General features: G+C 31.5%; 1 protein-coding gene across 1 annotated transcript in view; it reads left to right on the top strand.

Annotated features, from left to right (window-relative positions):
• The first annotated feature begins 34 nt into the window (after nucleotides 1-34).
• The window catches only part of LOC127707722 (sodium/hydrogen exchanger 9B2-like), a 31,565-nt gene continuing 5,670 nt past the window's right edge, over nucleotides 35-25,929 (top strand). Inside the window, exons 1-6 of the mRNA XM_052212428.1 lie at nucleotides 35-250; nucleotides 1,621-2,043; nucleotides 2,240-2,330; nucleotides 2,903-3,085; nucleotides 8,768-8,943; nucleotides 25,004-25,107. Of these exons, the coding sequence (XP_052068388.1) occupies nucleotides 1,650-2,043; nucleotides 2,240-2,330; nucleotides 2,903-3,085; nucleotides 8,768-8,943; nucleotides 25,004-25,107 (948 nt within the window). The 5' untranslated portion in view covers nucleotides 35-250; nucleotides 1,621-1,649. The remainder of the gene's footprint in view (nucleotides 251-1,620; nucleotides 2,044-2,239; nucleotides 2,331-2,902; nucleotides 3,086-8,767; nucleotides 8,944-25,003; nucleotides 25,108-25,929) is intronic.

Consider the following 25,929-nt stretch of genomic DNA (forward strand, 5'->3'; position numbering starts at 1 on the left):
GTTACGGACAACATTTTGTCACGTGATGTAAATACGAAATATGTGTAAATACGAGCACACATAATGATGACATTCATCACAAGAGCGAAATAACTTTAGTCTTTTATATAGTAGAGAGACGATACAGAAAGGGAAGAACGGAGAAGGAGAAGGCATCAATAACTTCTAAAGATGCCGTTGCTTTATATAGCAAATACATGTATATCCCTTCCAGCTGTCAAGAACTGTACTGCATGGCATTTGTCCATGTGTAAGTGCCACCTCCCCCTATTTTTTGTCAGAGTATTAAAATTTCGATTTACAAATCTAACTCTACAAAGACAATTTTATGATAGTCAAACAGCACTCGATATAAATCCAACACGCCAAACCCTAAGTAAGATTTTAGCATAACTGACCAAAGGATTTTGTGGACGATTTTATATATTTGTAGATATATATATGCACGTCACAATGCTTAAGTTATTATGCCACAGTAAGAACCCATTGGTTTAGGTCATCATTTACACAGCTTGACCTCTGGTCAATTGGTGTAACTCATTCATAAAAAATAACTTGAGATCGGTGTACATGTATGCCAACACCTTATCCATATCTACAGACATAATCGTTATTTGGGACTCAATCCATGACACTTGACCCTAGATATTGCAATTCTTGAACTTGCGACACTTGACCAAAGATTTTGCAATCCATAATGCATTCAAGATTGATATGATATTTATTAAACATGTATGCATGATGTATGATTGAAGCTTAATCAATATCTAAGAATAATGAAACAATCAAAACAATAAAAGATAAAGGTTAGAGAGTTTACCTTATTTTTTACACTCAATTTTTAATGTGTTTTAAGTTTTTGTTATATTTTTTCTTTGAATATTGGAGGTTAAATCATCAGCCATCACCGTCACAATAATTGTTTAGTAAATAAAAAAAGTCAAATATTAACTTTAAAAAACATAAGGTCACAGTGGAAATTATTACATAATTTCAATTTTGATTATGCTTAGTTAATTTAAATACTGTTTTATATTCTTTATTGCACAAAATAAAAGAAAAAAAAGAAAATGTAATATATTATAAGAGAATTTTGAGTGGTAGTAACACTATATAGGCAAACCTTTTACAATATAAAGTGAGTTTTACATTTTCAAATGTAAGACACCATAGATCATAATCTCTAAATTGCTGAATTGTCCAATTATATATTCTTGCTAATGCAGTGCAAAATTTTAACTCCTGCCCATTGTCAACCAGAAGTTGGTAACTTTAAACTAGATGAACCAGTAAGTGATTACCAAATATCCTAACTATCTGGTCAATCTAGCTACATTACCAGTAGGTGTGCTTATTTTTGTTTATAATTTGGAACATAATGCTGCCTCAAATTGGCTCAAAAGGATGAACTGTGACAAAAAAGTATGATGTTGTCTAGAAGTCTCTTCTGGTTTTATTGCTTTTTCAAAGTTCAAAAGCTTTATTTATAGACGAATATCAGTATACAGAAAACATAAGCTCTATTGAGCTTTTATATCATCTTATTAATGCAGGGTTGTTGTTTCATTGATGTTTGACACCTCATTATACATGTATTAATATGGTAATTTCCTGTTTCAGAAAAATCTGAGGACCACAAAGAAGTTCTAATGTCTAAAGAAACAGACATAGCAGACGGTATGAATGGTGTTATTTTGGAGGAGGATATTGAAGAGACAGAGCAAGAGAGCACCAGGAAATGTCATGGACTGAGGACATTTTGTCACAACTTTTGCTTGCCATGCAGAACAAAGTACCACCCTTTACCAGAGAATCCAAACTGTTGGGATAGATTCAAGTTTACTTTTATGTGTCCACCACATGGAGTGATTGCTAGATATTTACAGTTTCTTTTTCTCTGTGGCATAACATTTGGTGTTCTGTTAGCATTGTTTAAGGACTATGCCTTACCTGGAGGAAATTTCTTCTCACTCTACGTTTTATTTTTTGGTTCAGTTCTTGGTGGTTATTTGATATCTTTCATCAAGTTACCCCCCTTATTAGGTAAGAATACTTCTTAGATTAAGTAATGGATTAAACATGTCGAACATCTTTTACGTTTAAGATCTTTTGATTAAAAAAAAATTTCCATTTCTGATAGTTTGAAAAAAGGTATTGTCGTTTGAATAAAGCAAAAATTATTACCTTTACTATTGATGGTTGTTTGTATGTTGATGCCATTTATGATTAACATTTTCAGGTATGTTATTGGTTGGTGCTTTACTCAGAAATGTTCCAGTGATTGATGTAGTGGGCAATCATTTGGATAACAAATGGTCAGGTGCTTTAAGGTATGTATGAAAGTACATTTGCATTTGGACTATGGTTCTGACAAAATACTGTTTAAATGAATTACATGGACTTTTGGTGTCGTCAACTACAAATGGTGCCTAAAGTGAATCTATGGTATTTTTTTTCTGAGAAAAGATACTTTTTATTCCTATTATACAGTTTTCAGATTATTAGATTATTCACATTTTCATAATTACATGGAGGTCATTTTCTCCAATTTACTTAACTGATGAGTTATTTTGTAATTTTTACCCAGTACTCCCAACAGGTTCCATTAAATGTTTAGATTGAAAAAAGCTAGTGTCATTTTAGATATTGTAAAGAAGATTGTTTGTATTTCATAAAATGCTATGATTGTCTATTCAAAGCTATGTGTCTATGATGTGTCTATGATGTGTCTATGATGTGTCTATGATGTGTCTATGATGTGTCTATGTGACTAGCGTAGAAATACTACATTGTACAGTTAACTTGCTTTTATTTTATAGATGATAGGCATCAAAAGAAAACCGACTTTTTCTTTGCATGAAATTTTGATGTAAATTTTAATAGATTTGGTTTTTTTTTACAGACAAATAGCATTGACAGTTATTCTTATACGAGCAGGACTTGGACTAGACCCTGTAGCATTAAGGAAATTGTCTTTCACTGTTGTACGACTTGCCTGTTCTCCTTGCCTGGTAGAATGTATTTCAGAAGCTATAGCATCACATTTCCTTCTTGGATTACCTTGGGAATGGGCATTCATGCTTGGGTAAGACTACTCATTTATTTCTCTAAAAATAATTTTCATGGATCCAAGATTAATTCTGCTTAATTTTTTTCTAAACAAAGGACAACACTGATTTTTATTAAAACATAAACATATACTAGTAGTATCATTTCACATTTTATGAAATATTTAAACTTTTAACTTAATTTATACTTTTTAATTGTTCATTAAAACATATGGATCAGGCACCAGTTGTACAACTTAGTAATGTCTTCTATTGATACATTTATGACATGTAACTGTACATATAAAAAACTTTTACACCATCAATTTGTTAAGTTATATGATCTGTTTTGATAAGCATATTATGGAAAAATTTCTCTTTGAAACAATCTTATGAATATTGGATGTAAATGAAAATAAACAAAGCATTCTAATATCCCAAAAACATCATATGTAAAATTAGAAAAAGCAATCAACTTGTTGCATAGTCGTAAATTATCTGTCAAGTTATTCCATGCAATTAGCTGTCAACTCACTCCAGACAGGTATCTGTTAACTCACTCCATACAGGTAGCTGTCAATTCACTCCATATAAATTGCTGTCAAGTTATTCCATGCAAATGGCTACCAACTCCCTCCATACAGATATCTGTCAACTCAATCCATACAGATACTTTACCCTGAAGCTGTCAACACATTACTTACAGATACCTGTCAACTCACTCCATACAGATATATGCCAACTCACTCCATACATATATCTGTTAGCTTACTCCTTACAGATACCTGTCAACTCACTCCATACAGATAAATGTCAACTCAATTAATACAGATATCTGTTAACTTACTCCATACAGATATCTGTTAACTCACTTCATACAGATAGATGTCAATTCACTCCATATATATATCTGTCAACTCACTCCATACAGAAATATGTCAACTCAATCCATTCAGATATCTGTTAACTTACTCCATACAGATATCTGTTAACTCACTCCATACAGATATCTGTCAACTCACTTCATACAGATATCTGTTAACTCACTCCATACAGGTATCTGTCAACTCACTCCATACAGATATCTGTCAACTCACTGCATACAGATATCTGTCAACTCACTCCATACATATATCTGTAAACTTACTCCATACAGATAGCTGTCAACTCACTCCATACAGATAACTGTCAATTCACTCCATACATATATAGGTGTCAAAATACTTCATACAAATAGCTGGCAATATAATCAAGACAGATAGCTAACAACTCAAAGCATACAGAAAGTTGTCAATTACTTCATATGTAGCTATCAACTTAATCCATACAAATAGCTGTCAACTAACTCCATACAGATAGCTGTCAACTTAATCCATACAGATAGCTGTCAACTTAATCCATACAGACAGCTGTCAACTAACTTCAAACAGATTACTGTCAACTTAATTCATAAAGATTGCTGTCAACTAACCCTTAAAAGATATCTGTCAACTAACTTCAAACAGATATTCATGTACTTCACACAGATAGCTGCCAACCCATTACATACAGATACCTGTCAACTCACTCAGTACAGATAGCTGTCAATTACTCCATACAGATAGCTGTCAATGTACTACAAGCATATAGCTGTCAATTCATTCAATACAGATAGCCATCAATTCCCTCCTTGCAGATATAGCTGTCAATCTTCTGCATACAAATTGCTGTCAACTCACTCCGAACAGATATGTGTCAGATTTTTGCACCTGTCCCAAGTCAGGAACCTCTGGCCTTTGTTAGTCTTGTATGTTTTTTTAAAAATTTTGGTTGGTTCATTTATATGTTTTGGAGTTTAGTGTGACGTTAATTTTTCGCTGAACTAATATACATTATTGTTTAGGGGCCTGCTGAAGCCCGCCTCTGGTGTGGGATTTTCCTCGCTGTGTTGACCCATTGGCGTCCTTGGGCTGTTTTATGCTCTATGGTCGTGTGACTCGTGTTGTTGTCTCTTTGACGCATTCCCCGTTTCCATTCTCAATTTTAGATATTTGTCAACTCACTCTAAAGAGATAGCTGTCAACTCACTCCATACAAATACCTTGCAATTCTTTCCATACATACTGACAATTGTTATTAGGGGATGGTAATTTTAGTTTTTGTAAAATTCGGTAAAATAAATTAATTGCATAGAACACGGAATGTATGTTGATAATTTAAGCATTATGGCAAATTATGAAACTTATCCATCAAATTACATTTAATTTTATCAGTCAAATCATAGTGTTATAGACGTTGCGATACAACACGGTGGATAACAAAAACATTTATGAATATTATTGTTTTGGAATTATGAATCTAAAAGTCCATTAACCTGAACCAGGTTTATACAACTCCTACTTACCACTAACATTTACATTATATATATATGGGTCACTATTTAATTGATTTAGGTACTTTAGCAGTTGTTTGTGCCATATTAGTCAACAAGATCATGCGGTGAATGGATAATATTGTTTACAATTATCCACGTTATAGCTTATTTACAATGTTGTATTTATTTACTTTTGTTAAATATCCTTAAGTGGGTCAATATTTGTAGTAATAGTATACATAGGTATTGGTACAAAATAGTAAGCACTCAGAGAATCCTATATAGAATTTAATCAAATGTTTTGTATAGAACGACACAACAGGATGATCTGATCTTGATGATCAAGTTAACATATTAATTCTCAGGCAGGGGTGATTTCTTAAGATAAATTGTACCATAACTTTGCTGCATGTGGTAAGGTTAGGTAATAAAAGTTGTATAAAGGTGAAAGTTTTCAGGTGTATTTTAAAAGTTCAGTCTCAAATTGGACAAAATCTTGCACTAATAAAGACCTCATGCATGTACAGATAATGGGCTCTTAGCTGCATTTCCAATCAAAAACTTTTAGATTCACTTAACAGTAGAAACACTGTAAATATGGGAAACAGAAAAGATTTGACATTTATATTTAGGACCTTAGAGCTTTAAGTTTTAGCTTAACCATAGTAAATGACTACAATGAACTACCAGTATTTGTCTTGCTGTAATAACCTTAAGTGAATTATTTGTGCACCAAAGTTCTACATTGAAAAGCTGTTATCACATAATTTCTTCTCATTTGTAAGATGATTTAAAAAAATAAAATCAGAAGTTTAATACATTTGTTGAATTTGAATGTTGATTTTTTTCTTGTACTTTATGAATATTTTGTCCAATTGGCATTATTCCGTTGGATCCTCCCCCCCTCCCCCCCCCCCCCCCCCAAAAAAAAAATGAAAACCAAAAAGAGACTAGATTTGTCATGGCAAAGGTGAAGCGGGCATTAAATGGACCCCTTGACCTTCTGTCCTTCCGTCTTCCTGTCTTTTTATTCTTCCTTCCGTCCCTCCCAAAAGTATTTTCATATATTATAAGCAAGCCTGAGGGGGCATTCATGTCCTCAGACACATATTTTTCAGTCTATTTTAAAACAACTGTGCTATGTTGATATTCTTTCTTTTCCTCCTAGAAATTAGACTATTTTCATATTACCGACTTTTGACTCCAGATTATATAATTTTTTGACAGGTTACCTTCTCTGTGGTTGGACATTCTGGTATTCTGTCAAGTAAGGGCAACCAAAAAAAGTAAAATCAAACATATAAATGGTGTAATTTGGGGGAAAAGTTGTTTTCTGATGATTTTGTCGTGTATAGAAAACATAAAACAGAAAATTTCCTCCCCCCCAAATTGCACCGATTATAAGCTTGATTTTACTTCTTTAACATGCTCTTACTTGACCGAATACCAGGATGTCCTACCGAAGAGTAGGTAACCTGTCAAAAAAAGAGTCAAAAATCAATAATATGAAAATAATCTATTGGTACAGAGAAACTCACTTACAATACAGAACTCAAGTTCATCGCTGATAATATTCTAGTCATTTATTATGATGAATTAAGGTAGTGTGTTCTTGTGAGTGTATAATGTTGATCTGTCTCCATGAAGACTCAACGTCTTGCTTGTTGTAAGTACATACATACTCACTAAAAATCCGCTTTCCAGGGTTTGTTGGGACACATATTAAAAATCTGAATCCTACATCAGTGACTGAAGTCCTTTGTAAGATCTATCATTTTTCCTTGCATGTTCATAGGTTGTTATACTTTATAGCATGTTTTTACAAATAATGTATAAGGGCTTTATCAACAGGCATTCTTAATTTCTTTAAAGGCACATCAAAGAATCTGAAATTCATGACCAAAATAATAAATTTTATCTATAACAAAAACATTATGGATAAATTGCGGTAGACTTTTGGGTGTGAACCTGACTTTGTTGTATTATTTTAGGATAGTGTTATTGAAGTTCACAGACCATAAAGATATTTTTGAATAACTATTAGAAAGAATTAAATGTATAAATTGAAACGAAAAATGGGTTAACTACTAAAATTAGTACTTATTGTGGCGTGGCTTATTTTCTTGACTCATCAATAGGTCTGACCTTTTCTCCTTTTCATTGTGGATTAATTTGTGATAACATGACTAAGTACTTATAAATAATGGGTAATTTAAACACTAATTCTGTTGTGTGTCACATACCATGTTTTATAATAGACACTTTTGAAGATGGAGATGGAATAATTGGTCCCACACCTGAGTATGAGATTTTTACCTGTATTTCCCCTGCAGAGTTTCTTTAATTTATTACAAAGTCAGCACAGGGATAGTATTATTTATTATACCGTATTTGATATCTGGGGTTGTATATAAATCTATTCTGTAATTGTAAAATAAACTGAATTAAATAAAGTTGTGTATTCATTTTTGAGTGGCATATTCTTTAAATGGATTGAAAAATTTACAATCATACCAATGCAGAGAATCACTTGATAGTTGAGAATGACAGACAGAATAAACAATAAATCAATGCATTATATCCTTCCCTCTTATTTAAAAGGTCATTTGGTTTATTACAAGGGGAAGAACTGGTAATAAAAGAATATTCATATACAAAATAAAAGAATTGAGTGTGATCATCTTTCTTAAAGGGGCAGCAGCAGTTATTTTAACTACATATGTTGTCTCTAAAATAAAAATAGATTACAGATGTGTGGGTCATTTAAACAATCATATAACTGAACTTTCAATTCAGGAAAGCTGTAATGTAATCCAAAATTAAAATAATTCAAGCTTGAAATATAGGTCACATTTACATGTACACATGTATTTACTTAAGGTTTGTTCTAGCAGCACTAGTTGTAGGTTAATCTCTGCTGAAGCTATGGACAAATAGGCACATTTTATCTTGTTTGTATGTTCTGGCTGCATTGTACAAAGAGTGACTTTAATATCTTATGAATAGATGGAGATGATGGTATTCAAAATACACAAAAACCAATCAACATCTGGCTTGATTTCTTTGTTAATTTGTTTTAGTCGTGTATCGTGCCTATTAGTTGAAGCACCAAACTACTTTTAACTGACAGGCAATAATAGACAAACAATGAAACTTTCCCTTGTTTACTTTGTAGTTTTGTTTTCGCTGCATTGTTCCAGCAGTTGTTGCACCAACCCCTCTAAAACAAACATTGACATTTTAAACTTATATTGAAGGTTTATTTATAATCTACTGGTAGTTGCTTTATACCTGGTAGTTTTTGTACCATTCCTCCTGAATCTGCCAGAAAAAAAACAATTACAATATCTGTGTTTTATTTTTTAAGGTTTGTTTTATCAGCGGTATCCCCAGCAGTTGTAGTACCATCTCTCCTAAACTTGTCAGACAGAGGTTATGGGTTAAACAAAGGAATTCCTACATTAGTGATAGCAGCAGCCAGTATAGATGATGTGCTGGCCATTACTGGTTTTGGTGTTGTACTTGGTATAGCTTTTTCTACAGGTAGGTTAATATAATGTTCTCTGCATTTTGGCTATGAAACTGTTAGGTTTGGAATGAATATTATGGCTGTCAGGCAGTTTGGTTTGGTAAAAAATCTTAGGCTTTTTGCACCAGTTTAATTTAATACATATGAAAGACAGTTGAATAGAATGTGATGATATAAAAGTGATGCCGTTAAGTACAGTGGTTTGGAATGTAAAGTTACGGTTGTGAAACAGTTTGGCTTTGAAAGTACAAAAATGAATTCGAAGCAGTTCCTCCTGCTGCTGGTCTCGATTAAATATTTTTGTTGTACCATGTTGTCATATCCCTTTGTTTTACTTTCCTTTATGACTCTTCGGAATGTTGTCTATCTCATTATTATTACAATGTAAATCATTTGCTGACTGTAGGCACAGATCTTGTGAGAAAGTAATATTGTAGCATGAAGTTTTATTTTCTAGATAGTTGATGAAAAGAACATGTAGAAAAGGTGTAACTACATTTTGTTCCTGTCAATTATAAAAATATTATACTACATGAGACAAACATTTACTAATTCTTTCAATGTAAATTTAATAGGTTCCCTCATCTCTCCTTGGTCACTAAAATGACCTTGGATATATAAGAGACCCAGTGTATTCAAAACAAAATGTTGATCAAGCATAAACTGACATCACATAAGCAAATTATCCTAATCAGTGTCAATAGGTACTTATTCATTAATTAAAACTGTCTTCGAAAGACTTTAAATATTTGTAATAGGGTTTGTATGTAAACATGTTATGGCTGATCCATATTGCGTCAGATATATTGATGGTATCAACTCTTATTAAAGACCTAAGTAGATGATTATTTGAAAGGATCAAAGGCGGTTCTTTGTCAGTTTTTGGTCTGATCATGTAATGAATGAACATAACCGATGATACATTTACCAGTACTTAAATTGTTATATACCGAGATATGTTTCATAATTTTCAATAACATAAAGGTCACAAAACTTTTAATATATGCTATCAATATTTATCAATATGATTAAAACTCGATTTTATTGATTCTTCATAAGTAAATGGGTTCACAGACACCTGAAAGTGTACACACATTAGACTTGGTTAGATATGTTCTGTTAAATGTTCCAATATCAAACATAGTCATAACATAGAATTAAAACAAAAGAAAAATATTTTTTGAAAAGAAATGTTTGAACTGTGTTAATGGATGGATCATTTTTCCTGATTATAGACACATTGTGATTAAAGAATGACAATAGCTTCTCTCAATATCTTGATTCTGTTGGTTTAAACTTGATCTTGACTGTCACTGTTAGGAGCTTTCTTCTGTATCCATAAAGAACTTTGTAGTCTTCTTATAAAAAGTAAGAAGATGTGGTATGATTGCCAATGAGAGGACTTTCCACCAGAGACCAAATGACATAGAAGTAAGCAACTACTGGTCACCGTATTGCCTTCAACATAGTATTCAGAAGAAATTTAAAAGAAAAAAAAAATTCTGTTAATCCGTATTTTACTCATATATGGACTTAGTTTTTCTGCCAGTTAACATTACATTCACTCTGTGGTTAAAGTTTTTCAAATTTTAATAACTTTCTTAAACTATCCTAGATTTGTACCAAACTTGGACAGAAGCTTGTTTATAATCATAAGATAGTATTCGGAAGAAATTTAAAAAAAAAAAATTTTTCAAATTTTAATAACTTTCTTAAACTATCCTGGATTTGTACCACACTTGGACAGAAGCTTGTTTGTGATCACAAGATAGTATTCAAAAGTAAATTTTGTTAAAATAAAATCCTGTTTATCCGTATTTTACTTATAAATGGACTTAGTTTTTCTGCCAGTTAACATTACATTCACTGTGTGGTTAAAGCTTTCAAAATTTTAATAACTTTCTTAAACTATCCTGGATTTGTACCAAACTTGGATGGAAGCTTGTTTATGAACAAAAGCTAGTATCTAGAAGGAAATTTTTGTAAAAATTTATTTCCTGTTTTTCCGTATATTACTTATAAATGGACTTAGTTTTATTCCAGTTAACATTACGTACAGTCTGCAGTTAAAGTTTTTAAAACATTTATTAGATTCATAAACCTTCTTGGAATTTTACCAAACTTGAACAGAACTTCTTACAATCAAAAGATAGTATCTAGAGGAAAATTTTTAATAATTTTTTCCCCATTTTTGTTGGTCCTGCGACTCACAGCAAAAGTAGGCGAGACACTGGGTTCCGCAGAACCCTTACGAATTTTTTCTTCAAATAAATTTATCAATGCAAAGAGGATTGTTTTCACAATGTTATTAAAATTTTATCCTTCAAAATTTCTTGAAAATGGTTTACTTTGGTGTTAAAACACTTATTAAATCTTATTTAATTAAATAAGTAAATATCATTGAGCACCATCAAACTCCTTTGCCAAGAATATAGTGAAATATCCCTTGAACAAGATATTTCTGCAACATAGTTTAGTATATTTTTCCGAGAATATTCAACTTATTTATGAAATGAAAATAGTACTTTTTTGCACTCTGTGCAATGCTGTTCTTTTATCTGTTTTCAATTCAGCATTTTATCTACATTATGTTTTAAAAAAGTATGTTAATTTCCAGTAGAACCAAGTTTACTGCCTTCAAACAATTACTTTTAATTTACAGGATTAGAAAGTTGATTACCAAGAAATTCAATTACTGAAGTGTCTTATCAGAGACATCAATAGCACTAAAGATGTCTCTGGTCTTATTGGACTGTAATTAACTAGTAAAAAGTCTTCATTTCAGTTTCACAAGGCAATCATTGATAAGTAAAGTTTCATTTTGCCATCTAATAATTTAATTTTTGATGTAACACGTCTTCGGATTGGCTGAAAGAGTTTTGTTTATCAGCTCATAGACATAATTTTGTCATGTGACCGTTACATTGTCAACGGTTTTTCATGATTTACTCCTTAAATATGGTATTTAGAATTAGATTATAAGGAAAGACTGTAATATTTTTCTGTCTATTCGAAATAACCTCAAAAATGTGGTGCACACTCTTAGATTCAGTGTGCACCACATTTTTTATTCAATTTCTTCATAGACAGAAAAAATATTACAGTCATTCCTTAAATAATTGAAAATTATTTGACCAATATTTTGGCCATAAAATGTTGGACTCTCTTATAAATAGTTTAAAAAAGGGTTACTAATGATAATTTGTATTTTTGTTGCACAACACTAGAAATTCTAGTCTAGAATGTAAGGCTAATAATGATGGAATGTCTATCATCAAGGTCATGGTCACTAACTTTATATACCAATATTTTAGTACATGTATATCTGAAAGCTTTTTTGCAAAGTTTTAATGACACTTGGTATGCATGTTGATTATCACATTAGGGATGTAAAATATCAGTAAGGTTGGAATGTCTTTCTCAAAGTTCAAGGTCACACACTTTGTTTAAAATTTCCTATCGATATATACCTAAATTTACAAAGTTGTGTCACTCTCAAATCCTTATTGCCTTGAATGATGTTACATGTGAAGGTTAGGTCTCCTCAGTTTAATGTTGCTTTAAGTGATATAAAGCTTGTCATAGCAGTGCTGAACTTGACCATTTTTTGGACCATATGATATGACATATACTGTAGATGTTTGTTTTGCTTTAATTCTTTTTTTATTGCTGTATCATTGACATTTGACCCATATTCCTTTATTATTCCAGTAGTTTATCTTTTCTGATTCCAGATTTTTCTTCAATACAAATATAATTAGAATTTTTAGACATAATGTGTAAAGGTTTTAATATTTCTATGTGTATAACTTGTCTGCAATCAAGTTACCATGTAAGTCCTGAACTTTTGTTGTTCATTATCTTTCTGTAAAAAAGAGTATGATATAATAACTGAATAAGAGGATTTTGATATTAGCATCCTTTAGTTTCGCTGAATTTATTTTTGAGATTATTTGACCGACATCATCATTGATCTAAAATTATGATTAATTTTTATGACTATTTAATAGTCGAAATAATAGAGTAAAATGTTAGAGGTTTAAATTTTGCTATGTCATTATGATAATTCAAAATAATCTGTTATATTTTGACATTCTCATTAAAACGGCATGACAATGAAATATGAATGATCGATTTAAACAATACCATTCTGTAATATTTAAGGTAATAAGAGCAAAAATAGACTTGCATCAACTGTGTGTAGACATGATTGCAACTCTCACGTGGACACTTTCTATAAACCAATGATATTTTCTGTTAAATTTAACGAAAAGCAATTTACAAAACTTCAAGATTCTATTATATATGCCTGAATTAGATCGAATTAAAGCATTCAAGTGATTTTTTTATAGAATTTTTTTCATTCAGTATAATCTCTGGAACCCTTTTTATTGATCTGTCTGTACAAACTCATATCTGATAAAGTTCTTAGAGATGTTTTGTCTTGTATTTTTATGAAAATATGGAACTAAAATAAATTTTGCAATTTAAGAAAAGGAAATTAATGCAACAGTTATTTTATTAATTTGTAGAGTCTGTAGATATATAACCTTTCCTTACTAGCATCTAAAAGATGCTTTTTAAAATACATCAAATACATCTTTTCCATTTATTTTGTCTTTCAAGTTACAAACCAAAAGTTTGGCAACCAGCAAACAGTGTTTTTGACCATTTTTAACCTGATCAATGGAATAACAAAGGAAATATTGAGGAACGTATGTAAAAATCAGTTAAAAAACGTTCACCTCTATGATATCTTTATTACAGACAACAAAAATACAAAAAAAATAAAAAGCAATTCTAAACTTAGAAATAATATAGATACAAAAAGCAAGCTCCAAGTACTAAATCTGCTGATATAGAAATAATGTAGATACAAAAAGCAAGCTCCAAGTACTAAATCTGCTGATATAGAAATAATGTAGATACAGAAAGCATGCTCCAAGTACTAAATCAGCTTATATAGAAATAATGCTGATACAAAAAGCATTTGCTCGAAGTACTAAAACGGCTGATATAGAAATAATGTAGATACAGAAAGCATGCTCCAAGTACTAAATTGGCTGATATAGAAATAATGTAGATACAGAAAGCAAGCTCCAAGTACTAAATCGGCTGATATAGAAATAATGTAGATACAGAAATCAAGCTCCAAGCACTAAATCGGCTGATATAGAAATAATGTAGATATAAAAAGCAAGCTCCCAGTACTAAATCGGCTGATATAGAAATAATGTCTTTTATCACTTCACTTCATTGCAATACACCTTCATATTTTAGTTTATTCCTAAAAAAATGTTATGATGATAATTATTGTATTGATCTTAATATCATATCAGACCAAAATAATTTATACTGATATTTGTCAATGTAAGTAAAAAAAATTTAAAATTTGAAAACTAAATTTTTTGTATGGTGTGAATTCTATTTGAAGGAAAAAGTATAATGAATAGAATGGCAAACTGTATTTCGTTTTTTTATTAGTATTTTGAAGCAATAAAAGTTATATTAAATCTTTCAGATGATATATAAATATAGGTTCTTTGTAATTTGATTTAAACTTTGTTATAATGTTGACTGCTGTATGAAGATATCTTTTCTGTTTTCATTCGTAAATTGACTTGAAATGATGCCAAGGTCCAAACAATGACTTCTTTAATATATAAGGCATAAAATTCTGAACTTTGTTTACAAACAACGTATAACATCGGTGAGATATTGTAAGAGGATAGGTTGCAGTGTTTCGGGTAAAACTCCCACCGATTCTATTTATGGATATAAGAATAAAGTACAGAGTTGAGATGATTGTCAGATTTATCTTACAAACTTTGATGAATAGAATAACCCCCACTATGCGAGGAAACTTTGGGCTACAGTTGTAATCCATATAAGTAAATATAAATAATCTTGCCTTTGTGTTACTTAGAAGGTAGATCAAATATAGAGGTTATATAAATGAATAGATTTACAGGTAGATTGAAATTAAATACGACTGTGAAATAGATTTCTATAAATGTAGCTTTTAAAGATCAATCTTGATCTTTTGTATTCCTCTTGTGAATTATAACTTGCACTACATTTTACTTTTATTTGAAACTGACAGACTTTTAAAACTCTCAGATTTATAATTGCTAACTTTTAGGTTAGATTGATTAAATAATTACAGCTTTTTCTACTCTTTCAATAATTTGATTTTAATATGACACATTGAATGATTTCAGCTTAGTAGCTTAGTATTAAATCGTAGTATGCATGATAACATAAAAAAGGAACTCAATGCTTATTCAGCAATATTTTAATAGAACGAAGACATTTAAAGAAATGCACATTTTAAATAAAATTGATAATAAAATACTTGAAGAGATTATTTTCTGATTCAAGGTTGTTAATAAAGTCATGAGAAACATTCATGGGCTGTAAGCATATTTAATGAACTTGAAGTTATCACCTGAATATAACTAATTGAAAATGAAGAGGTTTCCAGAAGTAAACATCTAATGCATTGTAAATGAGTACACTTTTTAATCTTTTTGACTTGCTATAATAGTAATACAGGTTTGCAATGTTGGACATAACGTTTTTATACGACCGCAAAAATTTTTGTGGTCGTATATTGGTATGACGTTGGCGTCGTCGTCGTTGTCGTCGTCGTCTGGCGTCGTCCGGCATCATATGAAGACACATTGGTTTTCGCACTCTAACTTTAGTTTAAGTGAATGGATCTCTATGAAATTTTACCATAAGGTTCAATACCACAAAAGGAAGGTTGGGATTGGGGGTTTTGGTACCAACAGTTAAGGAATTAGGGGCCAAAAAGGGGCCAAAAATAAGCATTTTTGTAACTTCCAGACATAACTTGTGTGTTAGTGTATGGATCTCTCTGACATTGTACCACAACGTTCCATATCACACAGGGAATGCTGGGATTGATTTTGGGGGTAATTGCCTCAAAATATTAGGAATTAGGGGCCAAAAAAGGGGCAAAAAACAAGCATTTTTCTAGTTTCATGACAATAAATTGTGTGTAAGTGTATGGATCTTTCTGAAATTGCACTACAAGGTTCCATATCACAAAGGGAAAGCTGGAATTGAGGTTGGGGGTAATTGCCCAAAACGTTTAGGAAAAAGGGGCCAAAAATAAGCATTTTCTAGTTTCCAGACAATTACTTGTGTGTTAGTGTATGGATCTCTCTGACATTGTACCACAAGGTTCCATATCACATAGGGAATGGTGGGATTGATTTTGGGGGTAATTGCCTCAAAATTTTAGGAATTAGGGGCCTAAAAGGGGCAAAAAACAAGCATTTTTCTAGTTTCAGGACAATAACTTGTGTGTAAGTATATGGATCTTTCTGAAATTGTACTACAAGGTTTCATATCACAAAGGGAAAGCTGGGTTTGAGTTTGGGGGTAATTTCCCTAAAAGTTTAGGAATTTGGGGCCAAAAAGGGGCCAAAAAACACATTTGTCTAGGTTCCAGACAATAACTTGTGTTCAAGTGTATGGATCTCTCTGAAATTGTACTGCAAGGTACCATACCACAAAGGGAAGGCTGGGATTGAGTTTGGGGGTGATGAATCATAAGGGGGTTCAAAAAATTTGGGGGGGGATTTAATTTTTTTCCTTTTTTTTCTTTTTTTTTTTTTTTTTTCTTTTAAAATTTTCCATTTTAAGGTAGATAGGGTGTCTTCCTCCATCTTGGATTTTGAAATACCAGAAAACAATCGGTCTAGATCTTTAATAAAAGGTGCAAATTTTGAGAGTAGTAGTTAATTCATGTGTAAGAATTTTCATTTCAATATAGGAAATGACATATTTTGTCATATTTATGGTTGTATTTTACAAAAAAACAGAATACTTTTGTTTGATTCTATTTTTTCCAACTTTGCCACATAAGGGGGGGGCAACTCAAATGTAAGGGCAGATAATTCAGATAAAGTTACTTTTACAATGGAATGTGTTAGGAATTTACCTATTTTATTATGTAGCAAGAAAACGGGTTCCGTGACCCCATTTTTTCTTTTTCTTATCTGAAAGCATACTATTAAAGCTATCTTCTCATATTTTATCTCAAAATTCTATGGTGAAGTTATCGTTTTATGGCAGAAAATTGGGTTTTCCATGCATAATCCATACAAAATCTGTCAATTTTGCACAACCTGTAGCGTGAAAATAAGCCCCGTGACCCATTCTTTTTATTATTTTTTTTTAAAAAGCATGATATAAACTACATTTTGGCAAATTATTAAAAAATTCTATGGATTATAGTTTAGACACCCCATCTACCTTAAGTTGGTTATTTCTGATTTATATTTAAAAGCAAATAATAATGATATGGTAGGAGATACACACCAAACAGGATGTGTAAATTATTATATAATAAGTATTGTGCAATAGCAAGAAATTTTCAACTGCACAGTATTGCACAAGAGCAAGAAATCTTCAATTGCACAGTATTGCGCAATAGCAAGAAATCTTCAATTGCACAGTATTGCGCAATAGCAAGAAATATCCAATAGCACAATATTGCGCAATAGCAAGAAATTGTCAATTGTACAGTATTGCGCAATAGCAAGAAATATTCAATTGCACAGTATTGTGCAAAAAAAGATACTTCGTATAAATTGCTTAATTCTTGACCAATTTCAATGGGGTTTTTTGGCCCCGTTTTTAAATTGGTCCACATTGAGGTCCAAAGGGTCCAAAATTAAACTTTGTTTGATTTCATCAAAAATTGAATTATTGGGGTTCTTTGATATGCTGAATCTAACCGTGTATTTAGATTCTTTATTTTTGGTTCCGTTTTCAAATTGGTCTACATTAAGGTCCAAAGGGTCCAAAATTAAACTTAGTTTGATTTTAACAAAAAATGAATTCTTAGGGTTCTTTGATATGCTGAATCTAAACATGTATTTAGATTTTTGATTATGGGCCCAGTTTTCAAGTTGGTCCAAATCTGGGTCCAAAATTAAACTTTGTTTGATTTCAACAAAAATTGAATATATGGGGTTCTTTGATATGCTGAATCTAACCATGTATTTAGATTTTTGATTTTTGGGCCCCGTTATCAACTTTGTTCACATTGAGGTCAAAAGGGTCCAAAATTAAACTTTGTTTGATTTCATCAAAAATTGAATTCTTGGGGTTCTTTGATATGCTGAATATAACCATGTATTTAGATTTTGGATATTGGACCATAATAGGTGAATGTCCAATTTAAAATTTTTAAGTTCTTAGACCACATTCATTCTGTGTCAGAAACCTATGCTGTGTCAAATATTTAATCACAATCCAAATTCAGAGCTGTATCAAGCTTGAATGTTGTGTCCATACTTGCCCCAACTGTTCAGGGTTCGACCTTTGCGGTCGTATCAAGCTGCGCTCTGCGGAGCATTTTATTTGAAACTAAAATAGAGCTCTACACATCGTATTGGCACCTGTCTTTTGTTAAGGTCTATATATCTTTTGGTTATTTGTGTAGTTGGGTTGCTGCCTCATTGGTAAACAACCTACAACTCCTTTTTGCATAAATAATAATATATGAATAAGATGAAGAATGGAATAAGATTTGTTTCAACAAGGAAGTGTAGGATAACAGATTAAGAAAACAAAGTTACCTGAATGAGTGAGCTCTTTTAACACAAAATGAACATGTATTATTGCATTTTTGTCGAGCCTGCGACTTCTGTCACAGAAAGCGAGACATAGGGATAGTGATCCTGCGGCGGCCACGGCGGCATTAACAAACTTCTTAAAAGCTTAATGTTTCAGAAGGTAGAAGACCTGGATCCTTCATACTTTGTATATATATGCCTAAGGTTATGAATTTCCGTCTGTCATATGTCCATTGTCCTTGACCTCATTTTCATGGTTCAGTGACTACTTGAAAAAAAAGTGAAGATTTTTAGTTTTCTTAATTTCTGTCTTTTTATGAGTAATAAGATAACTGTATTTGGTATGCGTGTACCTTGCAAGGTCCTCATGCCTGTCAGACAGTTTTCGCTTGACCTGGGCCTAGTTTCATGGATCAGTGAACAAGGTTAAGTTTTCGTGGTCAAGTCCATATTTCAGATACTATAAGCAATAGGTCTACCAGTACTATATTTGGTGTATGGAATGATTGTAAGGTGTACATGTCCAACTGGCAGGTGTCATCTGACCTTGACCTCATTTTCATGGTTCAGTGGTTAAAGTTAAGTTTTTGTGTTTTGGTCTGTTTTTCTAATACTGTTTGCAATAGATCATATATATTTGGTGTATGAAAGTGTTTTATTATGTACATGTCAGTCTGGCAGGTTTTATTTGACCGTGACGTCATTTTTATGGTTCATTGCTCAATGTTAAGTTTTTGTGTTTTGGTCTGTTTTTTCATAAACTATGAGCAATAGGTCAACTATATTTGGTATACGGAATGATTGTAAGCTGTATATGTCTGTCTGGCAGTTATCATTTGACCTTGATCTCATTTTCATGGTTCATTGGTCAATGTTAAGTTTTCCTGGTTAAGTTTGTTTCTTAGATACTATATGCAATAGGTCAACTATATTTAAAGCATGTAATGATTGTAAGGTGTACATGTCTGTCTGGCAGGGTTCATCTGACCTTGACCTCACTTTCATGGTTCATTGATCAATGTTAAGTTTTCTTGGTTAAGTTTGTTTCTTAGATACTATGTACAATAGGTCAACTATATTTAAAGCATAGAAGGATTGTAAGGTGTTCATGTCTGTCTGGCAGGGTTCTGACCTTGACCTCATTTTCATGGTTCTTTGCTCAATATAAAGTTTTCATGGTTTGGATGTTTCTTGTATACTATAAGCAATATGTCAACTATATTTGGTGTATGGAATGATTTTACAGTGTACATGTATTTCTGGCTTGGTTTATCTGACCTTGACCTCATTTCTTTAATCATGTTAAGTTTATGTGATACTTATAGTAAAACTTTATATTAAGGACTAACAGCATAAAATCAGTGGTCAGTAAAGCAGGCAAGACATTTCAGTGTGTGCACTCTTGTACAAAATAAAGTTTGAAACTAATGAAGGCCAATTGTTTTGCCAAAATATTTGTCATTTTGTTATTATTTCATCTTATTCATATATTATTGCCCTCTTGCGCAACACATCGCGGGGGACATAGAAACACTGGGCGTCTGTCCATCCGTCTGAACTTGTTAGTGCTCTCATATGTTCAATTCTTGCCAGATTTTTATAAAACTTATATCATAGATTTATATATGAGCAATGTCTCGGACAAGCTCCAAAATCACTGCTGCTCAACTTTTTTTAAAAGAGTTATGCCCCTTGGAAACATTAATTTTAAGGAAAATTGCATCATTAGCGCTCTCATGTGTACAATTCTTGCCAGATTTTAATGAAACTTATATTGTAGGTTTATTTCAGCAATGTCTTGGATGAGCTTGTAATTATGTGGAAAATTGCATCGTTAGCGCTCTCATGTGTACAATTCTTGCCAGATACTTATGAAACTTATATAGAAGGTTTATATCAGCAATGTGTTTGACAAGTTCGAAAATCAGTGCCGGTCAACTATTTTTAAAAGAGTTATACCCCTTCGAAACATAAATTATATGGAAAATTGCACCATTAGCACTCTCATGTGTACAATTCTTGCCAGATATTTATGAAACTTATATTGTTTGTTTATATCAGCAATGTCTCAGATGAGTTAGAAAATCAGTGCCGGTCCACTATTTTTAAAAGAGTTATGCCCTTAAAATATGAATTATATATAAATTTTCATGTAAGTGCTTTCACATGTACAATTTCTGCCAGATTTTTATCAAATTCATATCAAAGGTATATAACAGCAATGTCTAAGACATTTCAAAAATAAGTGCTGATTAAATATATCGAAAATTGCTCTCAAGTCCAACTCTCTAGTAAGATAATTTAAAAAAATTTAAAAGAATAAAAATATTTTTAGTTATTGCCCTTGGTCAAAACAGATAAAATATGTGCAACGCAGGGGACATTGGAACTCTGTTCTTTTATTCCTTTTATTATCTTTTATCAGTTCCCTCAAGGATGGTAATTTCATTCGTTTTGTTAAGTCCAATCATTTCAATTGCATAACATTAAAAGAACAGATTTCCTAACCAGACACCACACTTATATAATTACAATTAAAGAGAGGCGAAAGATACCAAAGGGACTTTCAAACTCATTAGTAGAAAACAAACTGACAACGCCATTGAAATTGTCATCACAGGTCACTATCAAATTATTTGAAGACACTTTTTTGTATTAGGCAATAATTGTCATTGAGCGTCTGTGGAATGACTGTAGACATGTTTATATTTAGTACTGACAATAAAGTCACAGCTATGGAACAATAGCAAACCTTTTAGGCGAAGGCTGTCAGTAGAATTGAAATACAAAGAACATAAAACTAAGATTTGCATATATCTTGTTATGAATTTGATAGAAGTTTAGATAGTAGCCTAGAAAATATTCATTATGATAAGACTTGGATTGATTTTTAAAAGAGACCTTATGCATTCCTTTTGATATTTACTGTGCACCACTTTTTGAAATCAATGATTTTTATTTCAAATCAATACACCACTTATATTCATAAGAGAATTTAATGAAATTTTAAATACACTATTGCATGAGTTCCCAAAAGACCCACCTCAAGCAATAAATTGAAATAAGATGTTTAAACCCAGGGGGTGAATTTTCACTAATTATTTGAATATTCTTACAAGATAGTTGGCAATTAATACTCATTTGTCAACACAGAATTATTTTATCTACAAAGAAATAAGTCACACACATAGAACCATTATTTATACAAGTCAGTTATAAAATTAATGATCCGTAATTTGTTTAAAAAATAAGAATTTGTGAAGTTCTTTTTTACATAAGAGAAATATGCAGATCATGATTACAACAAAATAATGGAAGATATAAACTTCTTTAAAGATGATGATGATGGATGGCTGCTTAACGTCCAGCAGCAAATTAATATGCATATTCAGGACAAGAACATGTTAATGTAATATGAATATTTACTCTGCTTTGTGCTAGACTGACACGCTGAGCCTGATTTTTCTGTGCTAGTTCACAAGGTAACAGTCCGCAGAAAGACATGTCACCTTACCCGGACACAGTATTCTGACTCCGAGCTGACCAGTCTTTGCTCTTACTCCTTTATGGGGAGAAGCAGCAAATACCAGTTTTTAAAGTCTTTGGTTTGACCAGGCCGGGTTCGAACCCACAACCTCCCGCACTCGAGGCTAACACGCTACCACGGGACCACCGAGGCAGTTACTTCTTTAAAGACATACATATATATGTATATATGTCAGTGTAGTTTTGACATAAACAAAAATATTCTATATTGTAATTGTCATTTGAGTAGCTCTAGTAAAACAAGGTGGAGTGGGTCCTGTCTGCAGATTGGGGGTATCTAACTCTAGTACATTCTGATTACCTGTACTTGAAATTTTTTGTTGTGTGTTTGCTGTTTTTTGTTTGTTTGTTTGCTGTCTCATTGATTATACCCTTCATATCTTTTTAATCATAGTGGAAACATGGAAATTTGAAGCTGTACAGCAAAAAAAAATTTAAGTATTTGTAACAGAAAAACATGCATTTTACTTCTGATCAACAAAAAACTGCCAATGTTTCCAAAATGGATGACTTATTATTTTTTTCGACAAGGGAAATGTCTGAAATCCCATGTTTAAAATATATAATATTCCTGATTATTACATTGGTTGCAATGAAATACAGTGATTTCCCTGTGAAATAAATCTGTTTATTTTACTCCTCTGATGTTCACATAATACAGCAATGGGTGTTGTCAATCAAGACATTGTCGATGACATATCAAAATAAATTGAGAATGCGCAGAAAAAAAGGTGTTGTTCCTTGTATTTTCTACTTTATTTCCTTTTAAAAGTCCATGGTCAAATATTTAATAAAGAGAATAAATAATCCAAGAATTAAAAATGAAAAATATTCAACTTATGACTGAACAACATGAATTTATAATGTGTTGTTCAGTCAGTCTTTTTATATTTTTTGCAACATTAATACTTGAATATGTTATTTTATAAACATTTTTCTGGAATTAAAGTGGTTGAATCTCTTAGATAAGGACCTTTGGATCCCCTTCATTCCCAACAATATGATTAAATTTAAAGGGACCATTAATGACTAATTAGGCTCAATTTTAATTTGAATAAAAAAAAAGAAATGGTCGGGAATAGAAGACTTTTTGAATGTGCATAGTCCAATCCGCATGTCTGTAGGCATATAAGTCTGTATGACATTTTTGGTCTATGAACACCTTTGTATTATAGTCATGGTTCACCTTAGCCCCCAAATTCACAAAAATTAATAATTTTAATACATTTATTGTTTGTAATTTTTAAAGCCATATTCTTCATAATTTTCTTTAATGTCTGAAATTACTGAAGATTAATATTTATCTTGTACGAGCTCTACTATAAAATTGTTTGCTTTTCAGATTGGTGAGAAACAGTAAAACAATCCATTCCTTTAAATCTCTCCTGCTGAGAAAAATCAATGTAATTATTCGTCCCTGAACATTAATCATTTAATGTAAAATTAATGGTAAATAAGCAAAAAACTAAAAGCTCTTTTTAGCTGTGTCATAAAGTATGATATAATCATGGCCTCAATAGTAAATATTAATGTTAGTGTGGTGAGCATACTATCAATTTACAATGCCACATCAAATTTATGATTAATAAATCCATAATATTAGAAGAATTTTTAGCTTTGATATTTTGTATGAACCGTACATACTTATAACCATATGTTCTGATTCAAAAGAATAGTTATCATTTTTATTAAAGTTTATTAAGGCATTTTGTAAGACTATATTATTGTTATGTTATATTCAACCTTAAGATTTTATAATAATGATTAACTTTCTTAAGACTAAGTAAATGTAATTGGATGATTGTATATGCTTTAATCTGCAATTCTAAATAATATTTGACAGCTTTATATTGATTTTGTTTGGATCACTAATTATTCTGCATTGTGAAAAATTTAATGCAGTAATCCTTAAATTAACCCTTTCAATGTGAAGTGGATTGTATAACAAATCGGCTTACAAACCACAATTCAGTAATTAGTACTGTACTGTCTTTTAATATTGTCATTAATCATAAACCTTGAAATAAGTAAAATGAGAAGTGGGGGCTGTTTTTTTGGTGCTTATCAAGGTTGCTTCTTTTCTTACAGAAGTATCATATAGTTTAATTACAACTCATATATAATGTTTATGAGCCACAATATCTGGTCTCCTTTTGCTTGAACTGTATGTACAAGTGGAAACTTTGATTAGTCAATTACGGTCACTAAAATGATATAATACAGAATAAGAATAAGAATAAGAATATTTATTATTCCAATCGAGGGCCCTTGATGGGCAGCATGACATGTACACATAAAACAATACATCATGATATGTAACAGAAAAACTTTTTTTTTTATACATTGAAATGAAACATTAAAAAGTTCAGACATGTTATTATCTCCATTCTATATAAATCACATACATTTAATTCCAGGCAGGACCAGAACCATAAAATCATTACAATTATCATTGTTATTACATACATTAATTTATATTTCCTCTAACATCTAGACATGTAATAATATAGTTCCCTAAATACATGTATTAGTGATTAACTGCATTGGTGAATAAAATGTTTATTTTAACATAGCAGCTTTATCATTCACTTTATTTCTCTTTAAATAATTCATATGTTGCACAGTTAGTGTGTAAATTCATGTAATTGAAGAAACAATGCAGTTTAGTTGCTTTCCATGCTCCAAAACTCTGGCTGACTTCACCAATCAAATGGGTCACTACAATATAGCCAATAGTGCTGAAAGTAGCGATTAACAAAAATGATCAACCAATCAATCAATACTCCAGAGAAAACAAATACACACTGTATATCAAAAATGAGAAAGAGAGAGAAATGGAAAGATCATTTTTTTGCTTTTTATAAACTTTTTTTTTATCCATTGATTAACTTTCTTGTTGTTTTTGTTTTTATAGGTGATTTGGCTGTGTCTATAATAAAAGGACCAGCAGAAGCACTGCTAGGTGTGGCATATGGAGTCATTGGTGGTATACTCCTCTGGTACATTCCAGCTAAAGGGGTTTGTATTACAATCAATGTATAATTATTCATAAATTATTTGAAGAGAAATAAAATTTCTATCCTATTCAAACACAAACTTCATGCCTCTATACAAGTTTCAGCTAAGGAATTAAAGTATACACAGACGTATATGACATTAATGCAATGTATGAAAATTGGCAGCCATAAAGGAAAGACTTTCATTGGATTACTGTTATAGAAACAATTTGCCATTGATATAAAAATAAGGAAATGTGGTATGATTGCCAATGAGACAACTATCGATCAAAGACCAAGGAACAAGGATTTAAACAACTTTAGGGATTTGTAAAACCTTCAACAATGAGCAAAACCCATACCATATGGTAGCTATAAAAGGTCCCAGCATGATTGACTAAATGTGAAACTATTCAAAAGTGAAAATCAATTAGTTGGGTGTAGCTTTATTGTAGTCATTTAGGTGGAAATTTGTGAGAGGGCTTTTTAGATTCACTGTTCTACTTCAAACAAAATTTGTACTAATATGTAACAGAAAATTGACATGCTAGTGAGTTCCAGGAAGAAAACATATTTTGTGTATAATACATTCGGTCAATTGTTTATATATGTTATAACTTCAGAATAATAAAAAGCCATAACATGTTGTTATCATTTCATTCCCTTTGACAGTATCAGTACAGCTGTGTTATCTGTTCAGTTGCTATTGCTTTGGTACTTTCATGATTTCTAATGCTACATTGTAATTTTTCATTTTATTAGTATATATTATGAAAATGTACTAAAACTAAGGCTGCAGAATTGACAGAAGATAGTGTCTTTTGCAATTCTGTTACTGTTTTTT

This window comes from Mytilus californianus, unplaced genomic scaffold (assembly GCF_021869535.1).
Source record: "Mytilus californianus isolate M0D057914Y unplaced genomic scaffold, xbMytCali1.0.p SCAF_7, whole genome shotgun sequence".
Lineage (NCBI taxonomy): Eukaryota > Metazoa > Mollusca > Bivalvia > Mytilida > Mytilidae > Mytilus > Mytilus californianus.